General features: G+C 40.4%; 2 protein-coding genes across 2 annotated transcripts in view; one reads left to right on the forward strand and one right to left on the reverse strand.

Moving 5' to 3' along the window:
* Positions 1-14,055, forward strand: LOC146363725 (putative helicase mov-10-B.2). Its single transcript, XM_084916234.1, has 23 exons — positions 1-435; positions 1,339-1,441; positions 3,277-3,458; positions 3,814-3,910; positions 4,007-4,148; positions 4,258-4,510; positions 4,615-4,725; positions 5,527-5,704; positions 6,195-6,337; positions 6,446-6,622; positions 6,856-6,968; positions 7,086-7,282; positions 7,892-7,989; positions 8,119-8,216; positions 8,305-8,403; positions 9,375-9,480; positions 9,565-9,682; positions 11,530-11,721; positions 11,838-11,915; positions 11,999-12,124; positions 12,210-12,298; positions 12,417-12,529; positions 12,666-14,055. Exons 1-23 carry the CDS (start codon positions 302-304, stop codon positions 12,725-12,727), a joined length of 3,009 nt encoding a protein of 1,002 aa, XP_084772360.1. The 5' UTR covers positions 1-301; the 3' UTR covers positions 12,728-14,055.
* LOC146363726 (rho-related GTP-binding protein RhoA-D) overlaps positions 14,049-20,348 on the reverse strand; it is a 19,103-nt gene continuing 12,803 nt past the window's right edge. Inside the window, exons 2-5 of the mRNA XM_084916236.1 lie at positions 19,803-19,958; positions 17,050-17,170; positions 15,863-15,993; positions 14,049-15,743 (exon numbers count right to left, since the gene is read on the reverse strand). Of these exons, the coding sequence (XP_084772362.1) occupies positions 15,570-15,743; positions 15,863-15,993; positions 17,050-17,170; positions 19,803-19,958 (582 nt within the window). The 3' untranslated portion in view covers positions 14,049-15,569. The remainder of the gene's footprint in view (positions 15,744-15,862; positions 15,994-17,049; positions 17,171-19,802; positions 19,959-20,348) is intronic.

Below are 20,348 nucleotides of genomic sequence, written 5' to 3' on the forward strand. Positions count from 1 at the left end.
TTTTGTTTGCAGATGCTCTCAGATGATTTTGCATCTCAGCGCGTTAAGTTTCATTTCTCCGGCCTGACTGACTCTTTGGGTGTGCCTGCTTTTTATCTCCGAGCATGACTGTTTCAGTACGCAGCAGAGAGCATAGAGGGGCTCCGCCCATGCGGGCGGTCAAGGAATAGAAAGCTAAAGCCCAGTCTTAGGGTATAACTTTATGAAATAAACACAAGCTGTGCGTTGATGCGTTACATCCGCATTTAGACGATCGGCACGGGTGATTTAGGATATACTCTGATAATATCAACTATTGATCATGGTTAATATGAAGTTATCTATTCGCTGCCAAATTGGACTCGATTTCTTCGAGTTTTTGAAGGAGACTAATCGAGTATCCATCACAGACAGGATTCAGCTGAGAGACATTTACAACAATGAGTTCCGGATGAGGTGGGTTCTTGATCACTGTTATTTATAAAAGTATCCATAACCAAAAACTGCAGTAAAAGTTGAAGTACTGAATAGACTTCTTGAAGTAAAAGCCAAAAAGTACTCAAAGTAAGAATGTAAAAAAGTTGGTCCTTGAAGGAATTCTACCACCTATTTTTGTGCAAAGGTAACTGAACCTTGTGCCAAATTAATATAAGACTGAAATCAGTCTGTTATGTAGGATACCAGCAAAACAATATATATATATAATTTTATTTTTTTTTCTGATGTCTACATTGTGGAGGGTGACTTTGCCTGCACACCTAAACAGAAAAATGAGTACAATCAGAGGTTAAAGTGGAATTCGGCCGGTATGGAAGCCCTAAGATCAGTTGTAGTCGTTTAGTGGGGAAAAGACTGATAACTCACAATTTTATGATCGGCTAACCTGCTGCTCTTTGTGGATTTACAGAAATGAATTGAACAAGATGTCAGCAGATGTTTCACAACCTATCTTGGCTTTTTTCCATTTCCTAAACAAACAGCATTGGTATAAATTTTACAGGTCATACACAGATGTGATTGAAAATGACGACATTACCCTTAATCTTTAAATCTGTAGTTTATCAGAAATCACTGTGCAGTCCTTACCTTTACACATAACCCCTCTGTTTCCTTTTGTCTCCTGTCTTACAATTTTCTCCATCTCTGACTAAAGTTAGAATTCTCTCCCTGAAAAAGCAGCAGTACAGCAGGTGGACCTTTCGCTAGCAACACACTGTGCGGCAGACTGCGCACAGTTTGTGTTCTTGCTGATGTTTGTTGAGTTAATAGAAATGTTGCATTTGATATTTTCTGCCACTTGAAAAGTGAACTTACTTTGTTACCAATGAATATAATGATATTCTTTTGTAAACACTTTAGGAATCCAGAGGCCAAAGATCCAAACTTTGGATCCATCCTGTATGCCCTGAAAGTGTCCAACAAAATAACAAGACGAAGAGACACTATTCTTTTCAACTCCAAGGTATGCACTACTCCTCTTTCATTATCTGTTATACCAGAATCTCTAACGGTACATGTGTTTCTTAACAATTACTTATTTTAATGATTTATTTATTTTTTACCATAAAACTTACATTTTCACATTTTATTTAAGCACATCACTCAGTCTTGTAGTTGAGATAACAAGGCATGTCTGATATTTTTTAGAATCTCTCAGTGATACAACTTCAAGTGAAACATTTGAATTTAAAATCAGTTAATCATACAGGTAAATAATGTTTATCTGATGAAACAAAAACAAAAACAAAAATACTGGAGGCTGATTATAGCCCAATGAAATGAATCTTAGCCTTTAGTCATTGTTGGGTAAAGTCCAGATGGCAGCTCGTGGATTGAGGTAGGTGTGGTGCTGGTGTTGAGTTGGTGATCACGTGCCACACTGATGTTCCCTTAGAGTCAGTGCTACAGTATAAAGGAGAACAGGGCTTTATTTGGAATGTCTATTCCTAAATTGTGTTTACTTCAAGCGTCAGGATACAGCTTCCAGTAATCCACTGACATTATGCAAATGTTTTTACAGTGACTGTGAGGCATATATACCACTTAGGCATTAGCAAAGAGTTCATTGTTAGCTGTTACTTCCTGTTTCTACCAATAAAACAGTTATCTGCCCTTCCATTTTCATACCTGAGAATGCCACAGAGTTAAATCTGGGCTACGCAGGTTTATTTTTTTTTATGTAAAAAGGCAAACTTCTTGGTTATCACAGAGGAGGTCAAAGAGTAAAACTATTCTCAACCTGTTATATGTTGATATATATGAGTGTTCATATCTTATCTCATATCCCTCCCCCTTGCTTGGCTCTTGCTTGCTCACAAGGGGTCGTCTGATTGTTGGGGTTTTCTGTGTATTATTGTATATATTATATATATATGTATGTATATGTCCAGCATTTTGAGCACTTTTTAGCTGTTTTCGTGCCTTTGGAAGGATTTTATCAGCAGGATAGCACTAAAACCATCTAAGAGACCATCATGAACTTCACACACGTGTAACAGTTGAAATCAAAGTGATGATTTATTTGGAGGGAGTGTGCTTTGAGCCATGAGTACTTAATAAAGGTTATCCCAGCACAAAGGTAGAGCTGCAATCTGTTCTTTTAGCAACATAAATGTTACATCAGAGAAATTTATTGAAATGGGCTTTTGAAATTGGTATTGTGAGTTTTAAATCATGATGTGTCATCTACTGTACACCTCATGTATTCTAACTTCAGTGTTAGAGGAGGTGCAAGTGGAAGCAAAGTTCATATTTACAGTAAACATTCTTACTCTAGTTTGCTATTGACAGAGGGCAACTGTTTCCTTGTTTTCAGCATGTTTGACCTCACCTAATAGTAAAAAGCCAAACAGGTTCTAAAAGACATTAAGGTATTGTTATTGTCTAAAACAAAACTGGTTCAGCTTGTTCTTCTTCTTCTTCTTTTTTCGTATTTGTTAATAGGAGGATCATTAATTGTGTTATTAATGGTTAAAATAAAATAGCTTTTTTTTATAGGACAACATTTTATAGGACTTAATATTCTTAAACTGTCCACAGGAATCAGTTTAAAATTAAGCCTTTTGAAGTCAAAGCGAGTTAAGGAATCAGAGTTCACGTAAGGACAGGATGCTGTCACTTCCTCAAAAATACATCCTGTTGTCTGAAGAAAATACTTCAGAGTTTCTTAAGACGACGCTCATTCTCTTTCTTGGTTGCAACTTTATAAGCTCAGATAAATAAAGCCAGAAACGTGACAGTGATTTTTCTTTTTCTAAATCCTAAAATAAAACTGACATGAAGTGATGATCCACACAGGTCAAAGCTCTTTACGTGGACCAGTGGCAGTGGCAGAGAGACCGTAAACCGACGCCTGCCCAGAACGGAGCAGCCAGTCCGGGGATGGGACAGACAGCAGCCTCTGCAGATGAGGCAGAGACAGGAGTAAGATACCGCAGGAAAATGGCCAGTCTCCTGATGAACAAACTCAAGTCAGAGAGGTAACCTGGCAGACTCCTTTCTGCACAATGAAACTCACAGTGTGAACATGCTTTTTATTTTTAAGGCAAACCATTAGGAATGTTTTTGTTTAATGAGTAAATGAAATGTGAAACATGGGAAAACACAACTCATGTGCTGTGGCAAACAGGCCAGGCATGTATGCAGAACATGGAGGTGCGAGTGTGGCTACTTCAGTCCATTAACCTCTGTCACTGCACTCACACAGAGCATCCGCCTCTGCTGCCTGTATTATTTCTGCATGCAGCTAGAAAAGAAAGGCATACTTGAAAGAAGTGGCCTGAACCCCTGCAGTAAAACAGTGAATCAATGCCTCTGATCTTCTCCCACCTACAGAACCCACTTCATATCTGACAAAAATGGGATCAGCATCACATCCAAACGTTCGTTTGAGAATGGAAAACTTCACTTACGTGTGGAAGAGACCTTTGAGGTATTTAAGCCATCAGATTGCAATGTTCCCCGATATACATGTGCTTACAAACAAACAAAGAAAAAAACTTTACAAAATGATGTGTTTTGCTAACAGAGTGAGATAACCCTGCATGTGAAGAACACTGGAACAGAAACTGTGTATTTCACCTACTACACACCTCTACACTGGCTCAAGTGCTTGTCGCTGGTTGACGAGCAGAAAGTGACCAAACAGAACCCCCTGTCACTAAAACCAGGTGACGCGAGCATCACAAATAAGCTAGCTCGTTTGACTCACATTTGACTCACAGATTACAGGTAGAATTTGACCATTAACACACTCAACATGTCATATCCGGGTTTCAGGTGACAGCTATAAAATCCAGGCTGTCTTCCGCTTCAGCTTGGTTGGTTTCTATCCAGCTACACTCGCCTTTGAATTCAAACCAGACCTGCAGCCATCCTCTGCTGCATTTTACATTGTGCGCTTTATTGAGGCTGAGTGTGTAACTTCCTTGGGACTTGAGCTAGCACCTACAGCCCCCTACAAACCTCGCTCCATCCCTGCCTGGACTCCTGAGGTCGATTGCATTACTGTGGATGGGGTGCTACCTGAAGGGTACTACGCTTTATTTAGCTGTTAAACTTACACTGTAAATGTACAAAAATACATTTTCTGTGTCTTTTATAATACTACACCTTTTCTTTATTTGTCTTCTTAAGGCTGGCAGTAATACATCTAAAATATGTGGTTAAGCTGAAAGAGTATCGAGTACCATCATACATACGTAACCTCATTACATCACTGAAGCACTCCTGGCCCAATGCTAAAAGGTAGGAAAGAGCCTTGAGATTGTGGTAAATGTTAAATGGTAGTTTGCCTCACTCATGTTCATTTTCCATTAGTTTTTTATTAGTTTTTTATGAGGTTAAAGTGTTTTAAAAATTACAGTGTTATCAGTTTGTTGTCAGTGTCTTCAGATTTCAGTAAACTGGTGACATCTTTTATGATATTTAACAATGATCTCTTTTGAGACAATAGGACAAAAACATAGATTAACTAGAGGGGCAGTGGAAGAACATACACCAAGGCAATGTTATTTAAATTCCATTCTGCACTAAAACTAATTTAGTCTTCTTCTTCTTTTTTTGAACACCTCTCCACTAAAGCAGTTTTACACAACTTTTCTTGGTCTTATCCAGTGTAAATGTATGTGGATGTCCTTCCCAGCTGGATGGGATGTTAGTTGGTCTTCCACATTGTGGGAAAGGAGCAGGTGCTTTTACCACTAGAAAGTGGGCATAATGTCTAGTTTGCCCTGCATATCCAGTATTTCCAGTAGTGAAAATCCCTCTAAAAGACACTGCTGTTTGCTATTTGTAAAAAAAAAAAAAAGGGGCAACTGTGGAAAACATGTCATCTCATTCTCCTGAGATTGTCCTAAATTTGTGTGTGATATGGCTCAGTTTTTCATAAAATTCAAGCTTGGTTTTGTGTAATCTTGGTGACAAACAGCAGTGATCAGCAATTAAGAAATTGATGTGATCTACTGAGACCCTCGAATCTCAACTCAGCTTCTGTGATATGGTTTGCAGTATACAATGTCATCTGTTTTTCATATGTGTGTCTCAAAGAGCCATACTGGAGAGTCCCTTGAACTGGGAGAACTACACAGAGAGGTTCCAGGTGCTGCTGTATCTGGAGGAGCTTCAGATGGAGGTGGACATCAAGAGATACAACATCCCCAACGCTGACAGAGAACACGCTACCATGACTAAAGACAAAATGAACAAGAAGCTTCTTGTTCTGGAGGTAAATATATCAGATATGTCAGATATATGATTCTGATCACATTTAGTTGTTACCATTAGTTCAATTATAAAAATGTATAAGACCAACTAACAGCTCAGCCTCTCTTAGTACTATATGTAATATGGTGAGAAAGAACAGTACAACACCTGAAAAATTAAAGAAATAAGCAAATTGTTAGTGAGCATATAACTGAAGGTTTCATTCATTTCATGAAGAGTTATAAAAATTAACACTGAAAAATACCCCTCAGTTATGAAGGTCATTCATTTAAACCCATATCAAACTCATACAAAACATACTACATACCTAAATATGGTCATTCTTCACTGACCCATTCATATGTGAAGCTTGTGTTTGGTGTCGGTTCCTAAAAATGACAAGGACCTCTACACAACCTTGATTGCTTGTGGCAGCTTGTGGGACACATTCAGCTCATGTTTGTGTCATCACAGTTATCCTTGTGACAGATAGCTCTTGTCCCTTTTCCCAGGTGCCTGGTGTGGCTGAGAACCGTCCCTCTGTGCTCCGAGGAGACAAGCTGCTGGTGTATCCTGTTGGAGAACCAGGGGTCAAGTACTGTGGCTACGTCCACAGTGTGCAGCTGGACAGTGTTAAACTGGGTTTCAGCTCCCAGTAAGATGATGACTGTTTAGTATTATAAAAGTACAAATCAAGGGAGATTAATATATTTCTAGTAAAGTGATGTTTGTGGCATCTTAGGTTTTGTGAATTTCTTTACAGGTTGGTCAGCCGCTTTGTAGAAGGTATGAAGTTCAGTGTTGAGTTCACTATAAACCGCCTGACTCTGCGTCTCCAGCACAGAGCGGCAGAACTGGCTTCTTCATATAGACTGGAAAGCGTGTTGTTTCCTGCTGAACCCAACATGTCCTTTCAGCCAAAGGACCTTCCCAATCTCAGGTTAGAAACTCTAGTAGACTGATCACATACTTTTTTAAATACACAGTGCATGTGTTATCCTTTTTCTCTACATGTAAATAAATAATGGATGATCATCAGTGCTGCACTAATCAGCCGAGGCTGAAATTTTGGTTCTCTGTATACACTTAAAATGTATAAATCATCCTAAAATGACAGGAGTGATTCAGCTCTAAAATTATTCCTTTTTTTTCCATTTATTTTTCCATCAACAGGCTGTTTGATAGGCAGCTGGAGAAAAATCCAGAGCAATATCAGGCAGTACAACACATTGTAGCTGGCTCATGCAAACCTGCCCCCTACCTGGTTTTTGGTCCACCTGGAACTGGTACTGGGTCCCAAAGATTGCTACCCCTTTGCTTTTGAGCTGCTATAGAAGGAACTTATCATAAGTCTGAAAATGCAACTCAGCTGATGCTGTTTTTACGTTTCCTGTTTTATTCAGGAAAAACAGTGACTGTGGTGGAGGCCATCAAGCAGATAGAGAAGACACAAGCTAACTGCTACATTCTGGCATGCACTCCAACCAACAGTGCTGCTGATCTGCTTTGCAAGAGGATTCTGGAGCATGTGGACAAGCGTAAAGTATATCGCATGTATGCCAGCAGCTGGAACCCAACACTTGTTCCTGATGAACTAATGGTCAGTGCTGGGAGTTCATTTAATGAAAATGATTTGTTTTTCTTTTTTAATGGAGATGCAGTTTATCAAGAAACTAACTCTGCGTTACCTTTCATTCACCTGTGATATTAAAGCAAACTTTCATTCAGTAGTTTACATTTAAGTATCTACACCAGCGGTCTCCAACCTTTTTTGCGCCACGGACCGGTTTATGCCCGACAATATTTTCACGGACCGGCCTTTAAGGTGTTGCGGATAAATACAACAAAATAAAACTACTACCGGTACCGAAAAAAAAAGAAGATTTATTCATAACACACGTGAAAAGACCCAGGAAAACCAAGTTAACGATAACAAAATAACGCTGAAAACCGATAAAAACCCTGAAAACCATACATTTCACACCTGAGCCTCAACTCTCGCGGCCCAGTACCAAACGACTCACGGGGGTTGGGGACCGCTGATCTACACTATATGTGAAATGCACTTCATGACTGTAATGTTCATGCATGACACACTGAATGAGGACTCACTCACTCATTTCTTAACCACAGTGTTGATGTGCGTTCTAGTGCTTGATGCTATTTTATTAAGTCTCACTGAGGTTTATGATACGATGGCACTTTACAGGAATGCTCTAACCTGGTTGGGGAGTGTTACACTTTCCCTGCTAAAGAAGAGCTGATGACGTATAAGATCATGGTCACCACCCTGTTTACTGCCGGAAGGTAGTGAATGACTCACACTGCAGTCATATCTGCATAACACTGTCTATAACATTAACACAACATTAAACATGACAGATGAACGTGGCAAATATGACTTTGTGCCATGTAAACATTATTTGATCTGTGCAGATTCGTCTCAGGTGACATTCCAGCAGAACATTTCACTCATGTGTTTATTGATGAGGCTGGACATGCTGTGGAGACTGAGTGTATAATACCATTGGCAGGTATAAACAACAAAGAGTTTTCCTTTCTAGAGCTGTACTAAATTTGATTTATATGATGCTTGATTTTTGTTATTTTGTGGTACCAAAGGGTTGCTCGATGCAACGGCTGGTCAGGTTGTTCTGGCTGGAGACCCCAAGCAGCTTGGCCCCATTCTTAGATCTCCTTATGCTCTGAAATACGGCATGGGTAAGTACAGACGTAAGAACACTTATGTTGCCTTGCGCACAAATCCACTGTAATACAGAGAAATAAGGCTACATAGTATTTTTCCTCCTCCCACAGTCCAAGGACGTGCGTGTTATTGGGGATTCTGAATTGGCCACAAGGTGCTGAGAAAGAGTATTCCAGATGTGACATTTGTTTTGAGTGTGTTGATGGAGAAGTACAGAAAAGGTCAGAAGATGTTGCACTGTGTCTTTGTGGATCTAAAGAAAGCAGATGATAGAGTGCCAACAAAGGAGCTGTGGTACTGCATGAAGAAGTCAAGAGTGGCAGAGAAATATGTGAGAGTGGTGCATGAGGACAGCGAGACAGTGGTGAGGTGTGGAGTAATGGGTGTGGGATTACATCAGGGATTGGCTCTGATCTCCTTCTTGCTTGCTGAGCTTGACATATTAAAATTTTCTTTGAGAGTGACCAGAATAAACGGGATTAGAAATGAGTACATCAGAGGGACAGCTTAGGTTGAGCAGTTTGGAGACAGAGTTAAAGAGACAAGGCTGAGATGGTTTGGACATGTGCAGAGGAGGGAAAGTAGATATACTGGACACAAGATGTTGAATGTGGACTGAACGGGCAAAAAGAAAAGAGGAAGGCCACAAAGAAGATTCATGGATGTAGTGAGATGGAGGCAGATGAGCTACTGTGGCGACCCCTGAAGAGAGCAGCTGAAAGAAGAAGAAGAATTGGTTGCAGATGTGGATGGTTTTCTGTTTCTCTGTGTGAGTCTGGTGGCAGACTGGTGACCTGTTAAGGGTGTACTCTGCATTTTGCCCTGTGACACCTTGGATAGCCTTCAGCCCCCCCCCCCCCCCCCGCCCCTGGCTTGGACAAGTGGTTAAAAAAAAAGATGAATGAATGGATGGATACTGCCTGGAACTGTTTTCTTGTGTGTAGTAAACTGACATTTGGTTTTAAAAACTCTGTGCTGTCTACAGGAGTGTCCCTCTTGGAGCGGCTGATGAATAACTTCTCTGTGTACCAGAAGAACGCTGATGGTGTGTTCAGCAACCGTTTTGTTACCAAGCTGCTGCGTAACTACAGGTGTGCTAGAAGAGAGAGTCTAAGGATGCTCGGTGACAAAAACTTGATTTACTTGATTTGCAACAATGTGCATTTTTCTTTCAGGTCTCATCCTGCCATTCTCAAAATTCCCAATGAGCTTTTCTATGACGGGGAGCTGCAGGCTTGTGCAGATGAGTACGCACGAAACTTCTACTGCAACTGGGAAGAGCTACCAAAAAAGGTAGTGATTCTTCTTTTAACAAGTGTGCACTGTGCAGTGTATGTACAATTCACTAGCTGGGACCACATCCTCTGTAATGATGGGCGATGAAGGATGAGGAAGTGTGAACTGGTGCTGCGGTTTGGGGAAGGCCTCGAAGGGGACTGGCGACCAGTGATAGGAATAACGGCGTTACAAGTAACGGCGTTACTTTTTTCAGTAACGAGTAATCTAACTAATTACTAATTACTAATTCCTATTGTTACAACGCCGTTACAGTTACTAACAAGGAAACGCGGTCCGTTACTATTTTTCAACAAACAGACGGTTGAAGCTGTGTTCAGCTGTAAGTAATCTGGACGCTGCAGCTTTAAGCAGCTGCGCGCTCCCGCAGACGGTAATCACGATCACTGTCTAGCACAACACCTGGAGCTCAGGGGGCAAAACATTCGCATGAGTGCTGCTGTTTGACTGAGGAAGAATAAAGTAGTCGTGGTACGCCAATCACATGACCACTTAAAGACAAAGCAACAAGGTGATATATACCAGTTTATAAATTTTGTTGATAGGCCACGTAAAACCAGAGTCATGATAAACAATATATACGCATGTTTTTTCCTCAATAGTGTCGTCACGTAAGGACAGCGCTAGCAAGCACTCTCTTCTTATGACCCCCCCAACAGGGGAAGTTTTAGGAGTAGAAAAAGAGAGCGCGAGTTTTGAGATGCGAGAGATTTGTGACGTTTAGCGTGTTTGGAGTGTGTAGTTAATGTGTTGTCTTGTGTAGTTAGTGTGTAGTGTTGTGGATAGCTTTGTGTTGTGTGTCAGAACAATGAGGCGACTGCTGTCTCCAGGTAGAAACAGGAGTGACACACCTGCTGCTGTCAGACCTGCAGGTATCAGGCTGTGATGTTCTCCTTTATAGTGAACAGAAATTATGTTTTTGCAGTGGCACAAATAATTTGTGGCATCTTATTGAAGAACAGCTGATTGTTCTGTAAATAGTTTGAAATGGTTATTTAAAAAATCAAGGTAAAAGGTAAATGGATGCAAATAACTTTGTTGTTTGCAAAACTTGTGCATAGGATTTTAAAATTGACAATTTATATTTGCATTTAACGTTATGAAATATGATTCAATAAACATGTTTGTGGCTGTTACAGTAAAAATATCACTTTTTCTACTCTGATTTTATGTTTTTTGTCTGATTTTAGATCAATTGTGTTAATACAGTATGTAAAAAATTAAAACATGACTGTAAATTCAGACACGTGAGGCTGTGCTGAAAAGGATGAGACCAAACAAGTAAACAGTTTTAAAGGTGAAATGTGGAGGAAACATCAAAGTAGTTAAAAATGGCCGATTATACCCTGGACCCCAGAGGGTTAAACATTTTTTTTTTAAAGTAACACAATAGTTACTTTTCAAGTAATTAATTACTTTTAGAATATTGTAACTCAGTTACTTTTTTGAAGAAGTAACTAGTAACTATAATTAATTACTTTTTCAAAGTAACTTGCCCAACACCGCTGGCGACGGCTCCCGGGCCGGGCAGATCCCCATGTACTAACGAGAAATGAATGAAAGGAAAAGAGGAGAAGAGAGGGAAAATGGGGGGGGAGGGTGGGGCATGAAAATGAGAACAGCAGGTTTTGGTGAAGGGGGGCTTTTATAGCCTGAGGCCGGAGGGGGCGTGAAGGAGGAGTGGTCCCGCTCCTGAAATTAAGATGATATCTCCACATAATTCATTTACACATCCAGTCTTCTTCTACTGCTTTTGGAAATCAAAGCAACAAAAGCTTTGCTGCAACTACTCAGAGCAGTAAGGTAGTTAAAAGTTTCACCAATTCAAAATTTATGTCTTTCAGAACTTCCCAGTGATCTTCCATGGGGTGACTGGCATTGACAAACGTGAGGCCAGCAGTCCTTCTTTCTTCAATGTAGCTGAAGTGGAGGTGCTGATGGACTATGTGCGGAAACTGCTGCAGGCACAAGGCAAGAAGGGCGTGGCAAAGATTGCACCCCGAGACATAGGCATCATCGCCCCCTACAGGAAGCAGGTGTGATTCAATTTTTTTATGTAGTGGTTGCAAACCTTTGCTGTAACTACAAATGAACACACGTGGATAAGATGCAGATTTAAAGGTGTGGTTGTGTTTTTCTTTGTGTCACACAGGTGCAGAAAATCCGCAGGGCACTGGAAAAAATTGGTCTGGACAAAGAATTTAAATTTATGAGTATGGAAAACCTTAAGGTAACTAAATGTTGGAGAGTAAAAGACTTCAAAACACAGAGTAGCAAGTGTGTCAGAAATGCATATTTGTGTGTGTGTGTCAGGTTGGTTCGGTGGAGGAGTTCCAGGGCCAGGAGAGGAGAGTGATCTTGGTGTCTACAGTTCGAAGCAGCGCCAATTACACAGAGATGGACAAAAAGTTCAACCTGGGCTTTGTCAAAAATGAGAAGGTAAATAACGCAAACCCATGCACAGACACACAAAATGAAGAGCCTGCATTTACAGATTATTTTGACACGTTCTTTTCTTGTCCAGAGATTTAATGTGGCTGTGACTCGAGCTAAAGCCCTGCTGATTGTGGTGGGAAACCCCAGAATTTTGGAAACAGATTCCACCTGGGCCCGGCACGTGACACACTCCTACTTCCACTTTCAGCAAACGTTAAATTTTAAACTCAGCTTTAAATTTGAACGAGTGATCTGCGCTGACTTTCTTGTTCACTCTTTCCCTGTTCGCCTGCAGCTTCATCCAGTACTGCAGAGATGAAGGAGGTTACACTGGATTCATTCGGGCAGAGGAAGATGAAGATGTGGTAGCTCGACTTGAAGCACTTTACATCTCAATTGAGGCCAAAGGTAGCAAACAAAGGCTAATTACAATAATTGTGCCACTGAGTAAAAACATATGAAACTGAGGGTAATTTTTTCATAAATACCTTCCTCATATGAACATGTTAAAATTCTCCACCTTGAATTTTGCTTTTCTCACCAGTTGAGACTGCAGAGAGTGTCATTCAGCAGCAGCTGGACCCTGAGTGGAGGAATGACATGTGAGCCAAAGGAGAGCCCCAAAAGGTGTTCAGAGGAATTCATTTCAGCACCAAGCACCATCAAACTGTCCTAAATGAACACTTTCCTATATCAAATGTCCAAAACAAGAGAGAATAACCAAAGTATATTTTACTAGACCAAAGACAATGATAGACACAACTGTTTTGTGTTTAAAGCAACTATGTTGTCTCAGGGAACTGCACCACTAACACCAGCAACTTGTCACAATTACATGGTGACAATAAATCTTAAGACTGAAAAGTTCCTCAAGCAGCTCAGAAGTGCACTTTTCCAGCACTAGGAGAACAGATGAAGCAGTCTACTCTGTGCATAGGATCAAGTGTGCTTTACAAACGTGCACTTTATATGCAAGGATTCTTCTGTGTCATCTGATCATCAATAGAATCCAAAAGGAGCAGTTAGGGACCACGCCTGACTTTGCGAAGGAGCAAATTACTTGAATTTACAGTTTTAAATCAATCTGAGCTTAAGTATTAACTGGATGTTAAATAACTGAAATGTACATGTCATAGTGTTTCCTGCCCATGTATGAGACTTTCAATGTATTTCTTAATTACAGTTACCAAACAGCAATTTTATTCATTTTCTTATCAATGGAGTAATTGTAAGGTTCATTTTAAATCAAATTATTTAATTAAATAAATCTAAGATGACAACACATGAGGTCACTTTAATGTTCAAACCTACCAATCTTTTTTTTTTTTTTTGGTACTTGTAAGTCTGAGGTCTCTTTAATTTTCATTTTAAATATTATACCAAGGGGATGTCAAAAGAAAGTTAAATGCTGATTTACTTATAGAATAGAAGTCATCCTCCGACTACCGGGGAAGATGGCAGTCGGCTGGACCAGCGCAGACATGCTGCAGGACCGGATGCGCTGTCTACACTGGCTCTCTCTTACCCTTTACCCGCCCCTGTTGCTTGTGTTGCGTTTCTATGGTGTACTGATAGTCATGTGCTTTTTGTGCTGAGGTGTTTTTTCTGTTATCAAACTGTTCTCCCACTAGGAGCTCAGTCTGAGTGGAGTTTTTTTTCTCCTCCTCTTACCTCATGTTATGTATTTTCGTTGTTTTTTCCTATCAGCCTACCTCTCTGACATGTCTCTCCAATGTGATGTTTGTGTAAAGTTGGTCAGAAGGTTCCTTTGTAAGTGCGCATGCGCCATTAGCGTGCTGCCTGCTGTAACCCTAATTTCCTTCGGGATTAATAAAGTATTCTGATTCTGAAGTCAGTTGTAATAAATAAGAGTAAAACGTTATTGAAATGTAAATGTATTAAAACCATCTCCAAAACCAAACCAAAGTAGTATTTCAAAAATACTTTATTAACATGTTTGTCATGTTTCAGACATTCAAAACATCCCACTCCTGTTTGTAAAGCAGCTTCAATCAACATTTTCTCAAATTTTCTTGTGACATTTAAGACGGAGCCACTGGCCAGACATTAGCCCACGCCCACTCCAAGTGGAAGAACATCTTGCTTTTGTTATTGTGGCAAGATGAATATTTGTACGATGTAATACACAAACAATTTGATCTGGGCTCTTTCTGAGCAGGAGTGCATACAGCCTTTGCCCTGTACTTCTTTATTTTGGCTCTGAAGGAGAGACACATGCGTAAACTCTGGCGTTTCATTCCCCATATGTTTTTTTTAATTCAAATTCTGTTTTACAGTTTTGTCACATTGGTGTAAAATCTCTTCAGCTTTACGGTTTTAGCTTAGGGCCAAAAGACATCACTGTTATTCTGGTTTTTGCCTGTTCACAACTCAAAGAACGACCATACAGTGACTAAGGGCTCCTGTACACCACGCAATGATGTTTGAGCTGCTAATCTCGTTGTCAGCTACTTTTACACACAGACTAGGCTGATGTTATATAATATTAATATGGCTGTACATTGTGTGCATTCATCCACAGTGAGTCCAGTACACAGTAATGTGAGATGACTGTATACTGGACCTCAAACAGTACAGGCAGGATGCAGGGCTCATCGGGGGGGAAGCTGTAGTGACGTCTGCCAGAGCCAGTGTGAGCACGACTGCACATATTGTGTCCAAGACAATAGACCACTGTCTGCAGTGCCAGTTTAAGCCATCGCCATGGAGAAAGAGACCAAGGTGCAGTCCAAAGCCTCTCCATACAGTCACTCCTGCATTACTTTATGTAGGTTTCAGTGGATTAATGAAGTGTGAACAGGCTGTAAATTTAGTCCTTTGTGTCAGAAGAGAAAGCTGTGGAAAACAGCACTGCTGACACAGCACTTGGTGAAATAGAACTTTCGGGGTCTAAAATAAATTGTTGTCTGACAAAAAAAAGATTAAGAATCAGGACTGAAGCTGATGTATAAAAGGAAACTAAGTGGCACACACAGGTGGAAGAGAAGCAGAGGAAAACAGCAAAAGTAAAGCTGTGTGCAGCTCGTAGCTGTGAGAGAAAGTCCACAAAACCCTTCTCTGTAAACAAACATAACACAGTGCCCAATGCATGACATTTATAAAGTATATGCACATAAATACAAACATACATTCATACATATAAAAGTAAAGTAAGCGGGTTGGTCCTTCAAACAAGCTTGTGTTCTGGTAGAGAACAAACAGGAAAGAAGCAATAACAGAGTGAGCTGCGGAGGAGGCTGCTTTAAAAAAAGAAGGCTGATTTGTTTTGCTTTTAAACAGGTGTGTCAGTCTTTCATATTTGCCAGTGGCACATCTGCGTCTGTGAAGTCCATGGAAGCCATTGATTTAAGGTTTCGCTAGGTTTGCTCTGTGTGTCGGGGAGGGGGTAGTCCTCCCTCAGGTGCTGTGGCCAACACACTCTGGCTGTTCACAGAATCTGGCAGCCACCCCTCTTCTTACGCTTGCGCACCTGCAGTGCCGCTCTGGTCGCCATCTCAAACACGTCCCGCACTCCGTCCTTGGTCTTGGCTGAACACTCCAGGTAGCCAAAGGCACTGATGCGGTTGGCCATGTCTCTGCCCTCTTCAGGCTTTACTGGTTCCTGGGTGTCATATTTAGAAAGCCAGTTAAAATTTCAGTGGTTGTGCGTGGACATTTATCTACTGAGTCATTTTGAGAGGATATGTTTCCTTTAACACAAAAACCCCCCAAATACAAGACCTGTTTCATCTTGGCCAGCTCTCTGCGTGTGTGTTCATCATTCCTAAGGTCCTTCTTGTTGCCCACGAGGATGATTGGGACATTGGGACAAAAGTGCTTCACTTCAGGTGTCCATTTCTCAGGAATGTTCTCTAAAAGAATAAAGAAAAATTCCATATATAAAAATCAGAGCATTAGTTTTGCACCAGACCTTTTTCCTCCTATGAGGACAATCACTAGTTTCCCTTCTGACTGTGCACAAAAAAAAAATACCAAGAGGTATTGTGACACTAGCTGTTAGCTAGTGTCACACACACAGTCGACAAAACAAGCGATTTCTCTCTGAACAGAGATTACATTTTGTGCTAGAGTAGGAATATCCTAAAGCATGGATGAGGAAAGCAAAGACTGGCTGTAATGCTAAGTTACAACCCTTATTTTCGCTCTTCTAAAAGACATTTATAGTACTTCATGACTTTTGTCTTCTCTGTGGCCATGGCAATGTTAAAGGACTGACAACACAACAAAGTAAACACAAGCATCCCACACTACCGGTTGCTCCACATATCTAACCAAGCCCAGAGACCGTGACGCTCTGCTAAGCTTTGCTTAACACCTAAGGACTATAAAAGAAGTTCGCTGCTGAGATTTTGAGGAGATGCTGAGGTGGTGGAGGAAACTGCATCTAAAAGCTACGCCCAAAACCTCTCTGAAGAAATATATCCAAGTTTCCTGCATCTCATCCATAGTAACTGCATGTTCCTGGTGAACCCTCTCCAGTCCGTCATACCCTTGTCCATGTCTACCATAGCAATCAAAGTTACAAAGGTCTGCTGATGCCCAGACTTCATTCCTCAAGTTCATTGGAGGAGCGACTGTAATCTTGTGTGCGCGTACATATTAATGCATCGTAATGCAGTTCAACCAGTCAAGTCATGACTTTTCCATGACAGTGGAAGATGGAATTTCAACAGCAGGTTACGATACCAATGAAATATGTGGGAAAACCCTTTGTAAGAAAATGTAGCCCCATGAGCAGATAAAATCTGGAACATTTCCCTGCCAGGTGACCTTTGTTGTGAAGTAATCTTACAAAAGAATAATACAACACTGTCTCAGGAACTCGGAGACTTTGCTTGTTGATTTCAGAAAAATATCTTAACTGGGGCACAGCAATGAACTAAAACACACTTTCACCGCCGCCTTACCTAAACTGTCGGGACTGTCTATGGAGAAACACATGAGGATTACGTCTGTGTCAGGGTAGGAGAGAGGCCTCAATCTGTCATAGTCTTCCTGACCTGCTGTATCCCACAATGCCAACTCCACCTGAGAGAGAGGAAGACAAAGAACAAAACATATGAAGCAAGCAGCTCCAACACAGAGCATACACTTGCTAGCATTAAAATACAAAAACAGATTACAGACAACAAAAGAAATCCCATTGGACAGAGGGAGGAACATAACTGAGAACAACTCATTCCTCCACTATCGGGCCTAAACAGCAAGTCTGCAGAGGTGGAGGTGGTTCCCACAGGACCTCAGCTGTTAATCAAGCTGTTAGAAATCCCTCAGCGCCTCGCTTGCTCCAGATAAAAGAAAACCCTTGCAAAAATCATTTGCGGGAGGTCAGCATGAGCTGTAGCTCTAGTTACAATGCAACCACAAGGAACTACATAGGAATGTTTAGTACACACAAGCCTAGAAATGTCACTTCATGAGGAAATTACGGCTTTTTTTAAAGTAAAAACTAAACTGAGGATTAAACTGCATTCTTTATGCATTTTATTCTTCTGCTGATTTAATTTGCAGTATTTTTACTACTAATCACAGCTGGAGAACATCTTGATTGTACTCCAGAGTGCAACAACAGTACCTCAACAATTCTTCTGGGCTTTTCTTACATCTCACATGTTTCTTGTTGGCTCACAAGCTTCTTAGCAAGATTGCCCAGACACAGCACTTACAGTCTACCACAGGAAGGGTATTTTCAATATTTAATGATATAACACGTAAGCTGTTGTAAAATAAGCTATTTCACACCAGGAAGAACCTCAGTCAGCTGCCCTTTGCTTCTATTACCAGTAGATGTCTCTCAGGAGTCAGGTTCCCAAGAGAAATCTTTTTTTCTTAGTAATGTTAACCGTAACGTAATATAAGGTGTAAGTCAAACAGTGTGTTATAAAATATTTCACTGCATCAAATAAAGTTGTTACATTTTAAATTCTTCCATCACATTCAACCTATTGAAGTAAAAACCAGCTGATCCCCAATTTTACAGCACAGGAAAAAGGAACAGGAAACGGGACATTAGTCATGATGTATTAGGAGAGGGGTCCCGACCTTGCACAGGAAGGTGGCACTGATCCATTTCCTGTTGCTAGCTGGAGATCTGCAGCTTTATAACAATGAAATATCACAAATATTCTCTCAGAGCAGGCACTTATTGCCATCAATCTTGATGGGATGTGGTCCACAATCAACAGAGTCAAAGAGTGTCACATAAACCTGCCTGTTCCAAGAAACAGCTCAAATTTGCTCTTAGATTCTGCACTTGTGTAAATATTATATAAGCAAAAGTACTTAAGTAGTAAGAGTAGGAGTAATACCTCTAATATAAAATGTCTCCTAATAATATTATCAATACATACACAGTGTAGTCAGTCTTTGCTCCTTACAAAAGTATATCCTTATACTTTCATTTTCTTCATTTAATAACTGAAAGTTCACAGAGAACATTAGTACCCAAACCACAGGATAAACAATCTGCAAACTGGTTTTTTGGACTCTTATTTGTTCTACTTTTCAAAAACAACCTAACTACTGTTTAAATGGCACCATAGGAGAAACTTGGAGGGGAAATACTAAAAACTAACAAATGTCTTAAACAGTGACAAGGAGCTCCAAATAGATGCTGATGTTTTGTAAGAATCACAAATAAATGGCTGAGAGCCACTGAGTTAAAAAACAAAAAAAGAAGAAGAAGCAGCTTTTATTACCTTTCCAAACAAAAAATAAATGTCAAATGGAAACTCGAACCTCTTTAAGTGAAGTTGTTACAAATACACAAATGTCAAACTATTACTTCTATTTCAATAGTTTAAATTATTCATAGTCTTCAAACCGAAAAACGATATTTCAAATACGACGTATGTGCAAATTCCCTGCAGTTTGTGTGATTCCGTGTGCGTTAATGAAACTGTAAGTGTTATTACTTTTGACAGGTTAACTGGTATGATAATAGTTATAGTTGTTTGTGCATGTTAAAGCTAAAGTTATGCCCCGGTACACGGATATCACGTTAGTAGGTTTACTTAATTAATTTGCACTAAGTTAATACCAGTGGCCAGAATCTCCTCCAATGATTACATCCCGCGGCTAAAGGATTTTTCTGTTGTTTATTGTTTAGTTTAGCTGCTGTTAGCTCGCCACATTCTTGCCTTAGTACCAGCAACCAGTGTTGCCAACTCCTCAGTAAGGAAAATTGCTATTGGCTGTCCTAAAAGTCGCTAGGGGGCTCTGAAAACTCGCTAAATATAGCGACAAAGTCGCTAAATTGGACACACTGCTAGCAACTGGGAAGATATGTGCTATTTAGCCAACTTCTGGTCTTACGGCGACCCCTTGTGGACATTGTAAAATATTGCTGTGTCTGAGTAGATGATGTGTTCTGATTGTTGCTTAGTTATCTTTGACCCTACTAATTATAGTATTACCTGTTTCTGTTTCCAGACAACCATGCTTATAGTCACATATACTGCATCTGCTACAATTATAAGTGCATATCTGGCTGCATCACAGTTGGATTTATCCTGGCAAGCCCTGCTGTAACCGGTTCTTCTGTGAAGCTTCATTAAAGACGGTGAACTAAACTCCTGGACTGCAGCAGTCTTTCTGACAGAAGACTTAGGCCAGACTTGTATACCCAGCACTTCCAGTACATATATATTCTACAACGTACCTGTTTGGTATCAACTTCAATGTCAGCGATGTAGTTTTCAAACACAGTGGGGACGTAGACCTCTGGGAACTGGTCCTTACTGAAGACAATAAGCAGGCAGGTTTTCCCACACGCACCATCACCAACTATCACCAGCTTCTTTCTGATTGCAGCCATCTACAAAACACAACAGTTTGATTAGTAAACACGTTTGTGATGATTAGTGAACTGGTGAGAATCAAGTGCTTTCAAACAGGGAAGGGAGGTGAAAAACAGAAAGAAACTAGAAATAGAAAGTGAGAAAGAAATGGAAAAAAAAAATCTGTTTTAGAGCTACAGCCTCTTTCCTGGGCTGAGAGGGAAGGGATGAGGACAAGAGCCACAGACTTGGGAATTTTGTCTCACAAAATCACCAAACACAAAGGTAAAGGAGAACAGATGTGCAGGGATGTGATTTCAGATGGATTTATATAAAAAGTTGTAAAGAGTACAGTACAGCACAAAATACTGACGCCAGTTTGCCTGCATCGCCTGCGGTCTACATGCTGCTGTACACTCATGACCTCT

This window comes from Perissodus microlepis, chromosome 20 (genome assembly GCF_051167445.1).
Source record: "Perissodus microlepis isolate ML-2025 ecotype Zambia chromosome 20, ASM5116744v1, whole genome shotgun sequence".
NCBI classification, from domain to species: Eukaryota; Metazoa; Chordata; class Actinopteri; order Cichliformes; family Cichlidae; genus Perissodus; species Perissodus microlepis.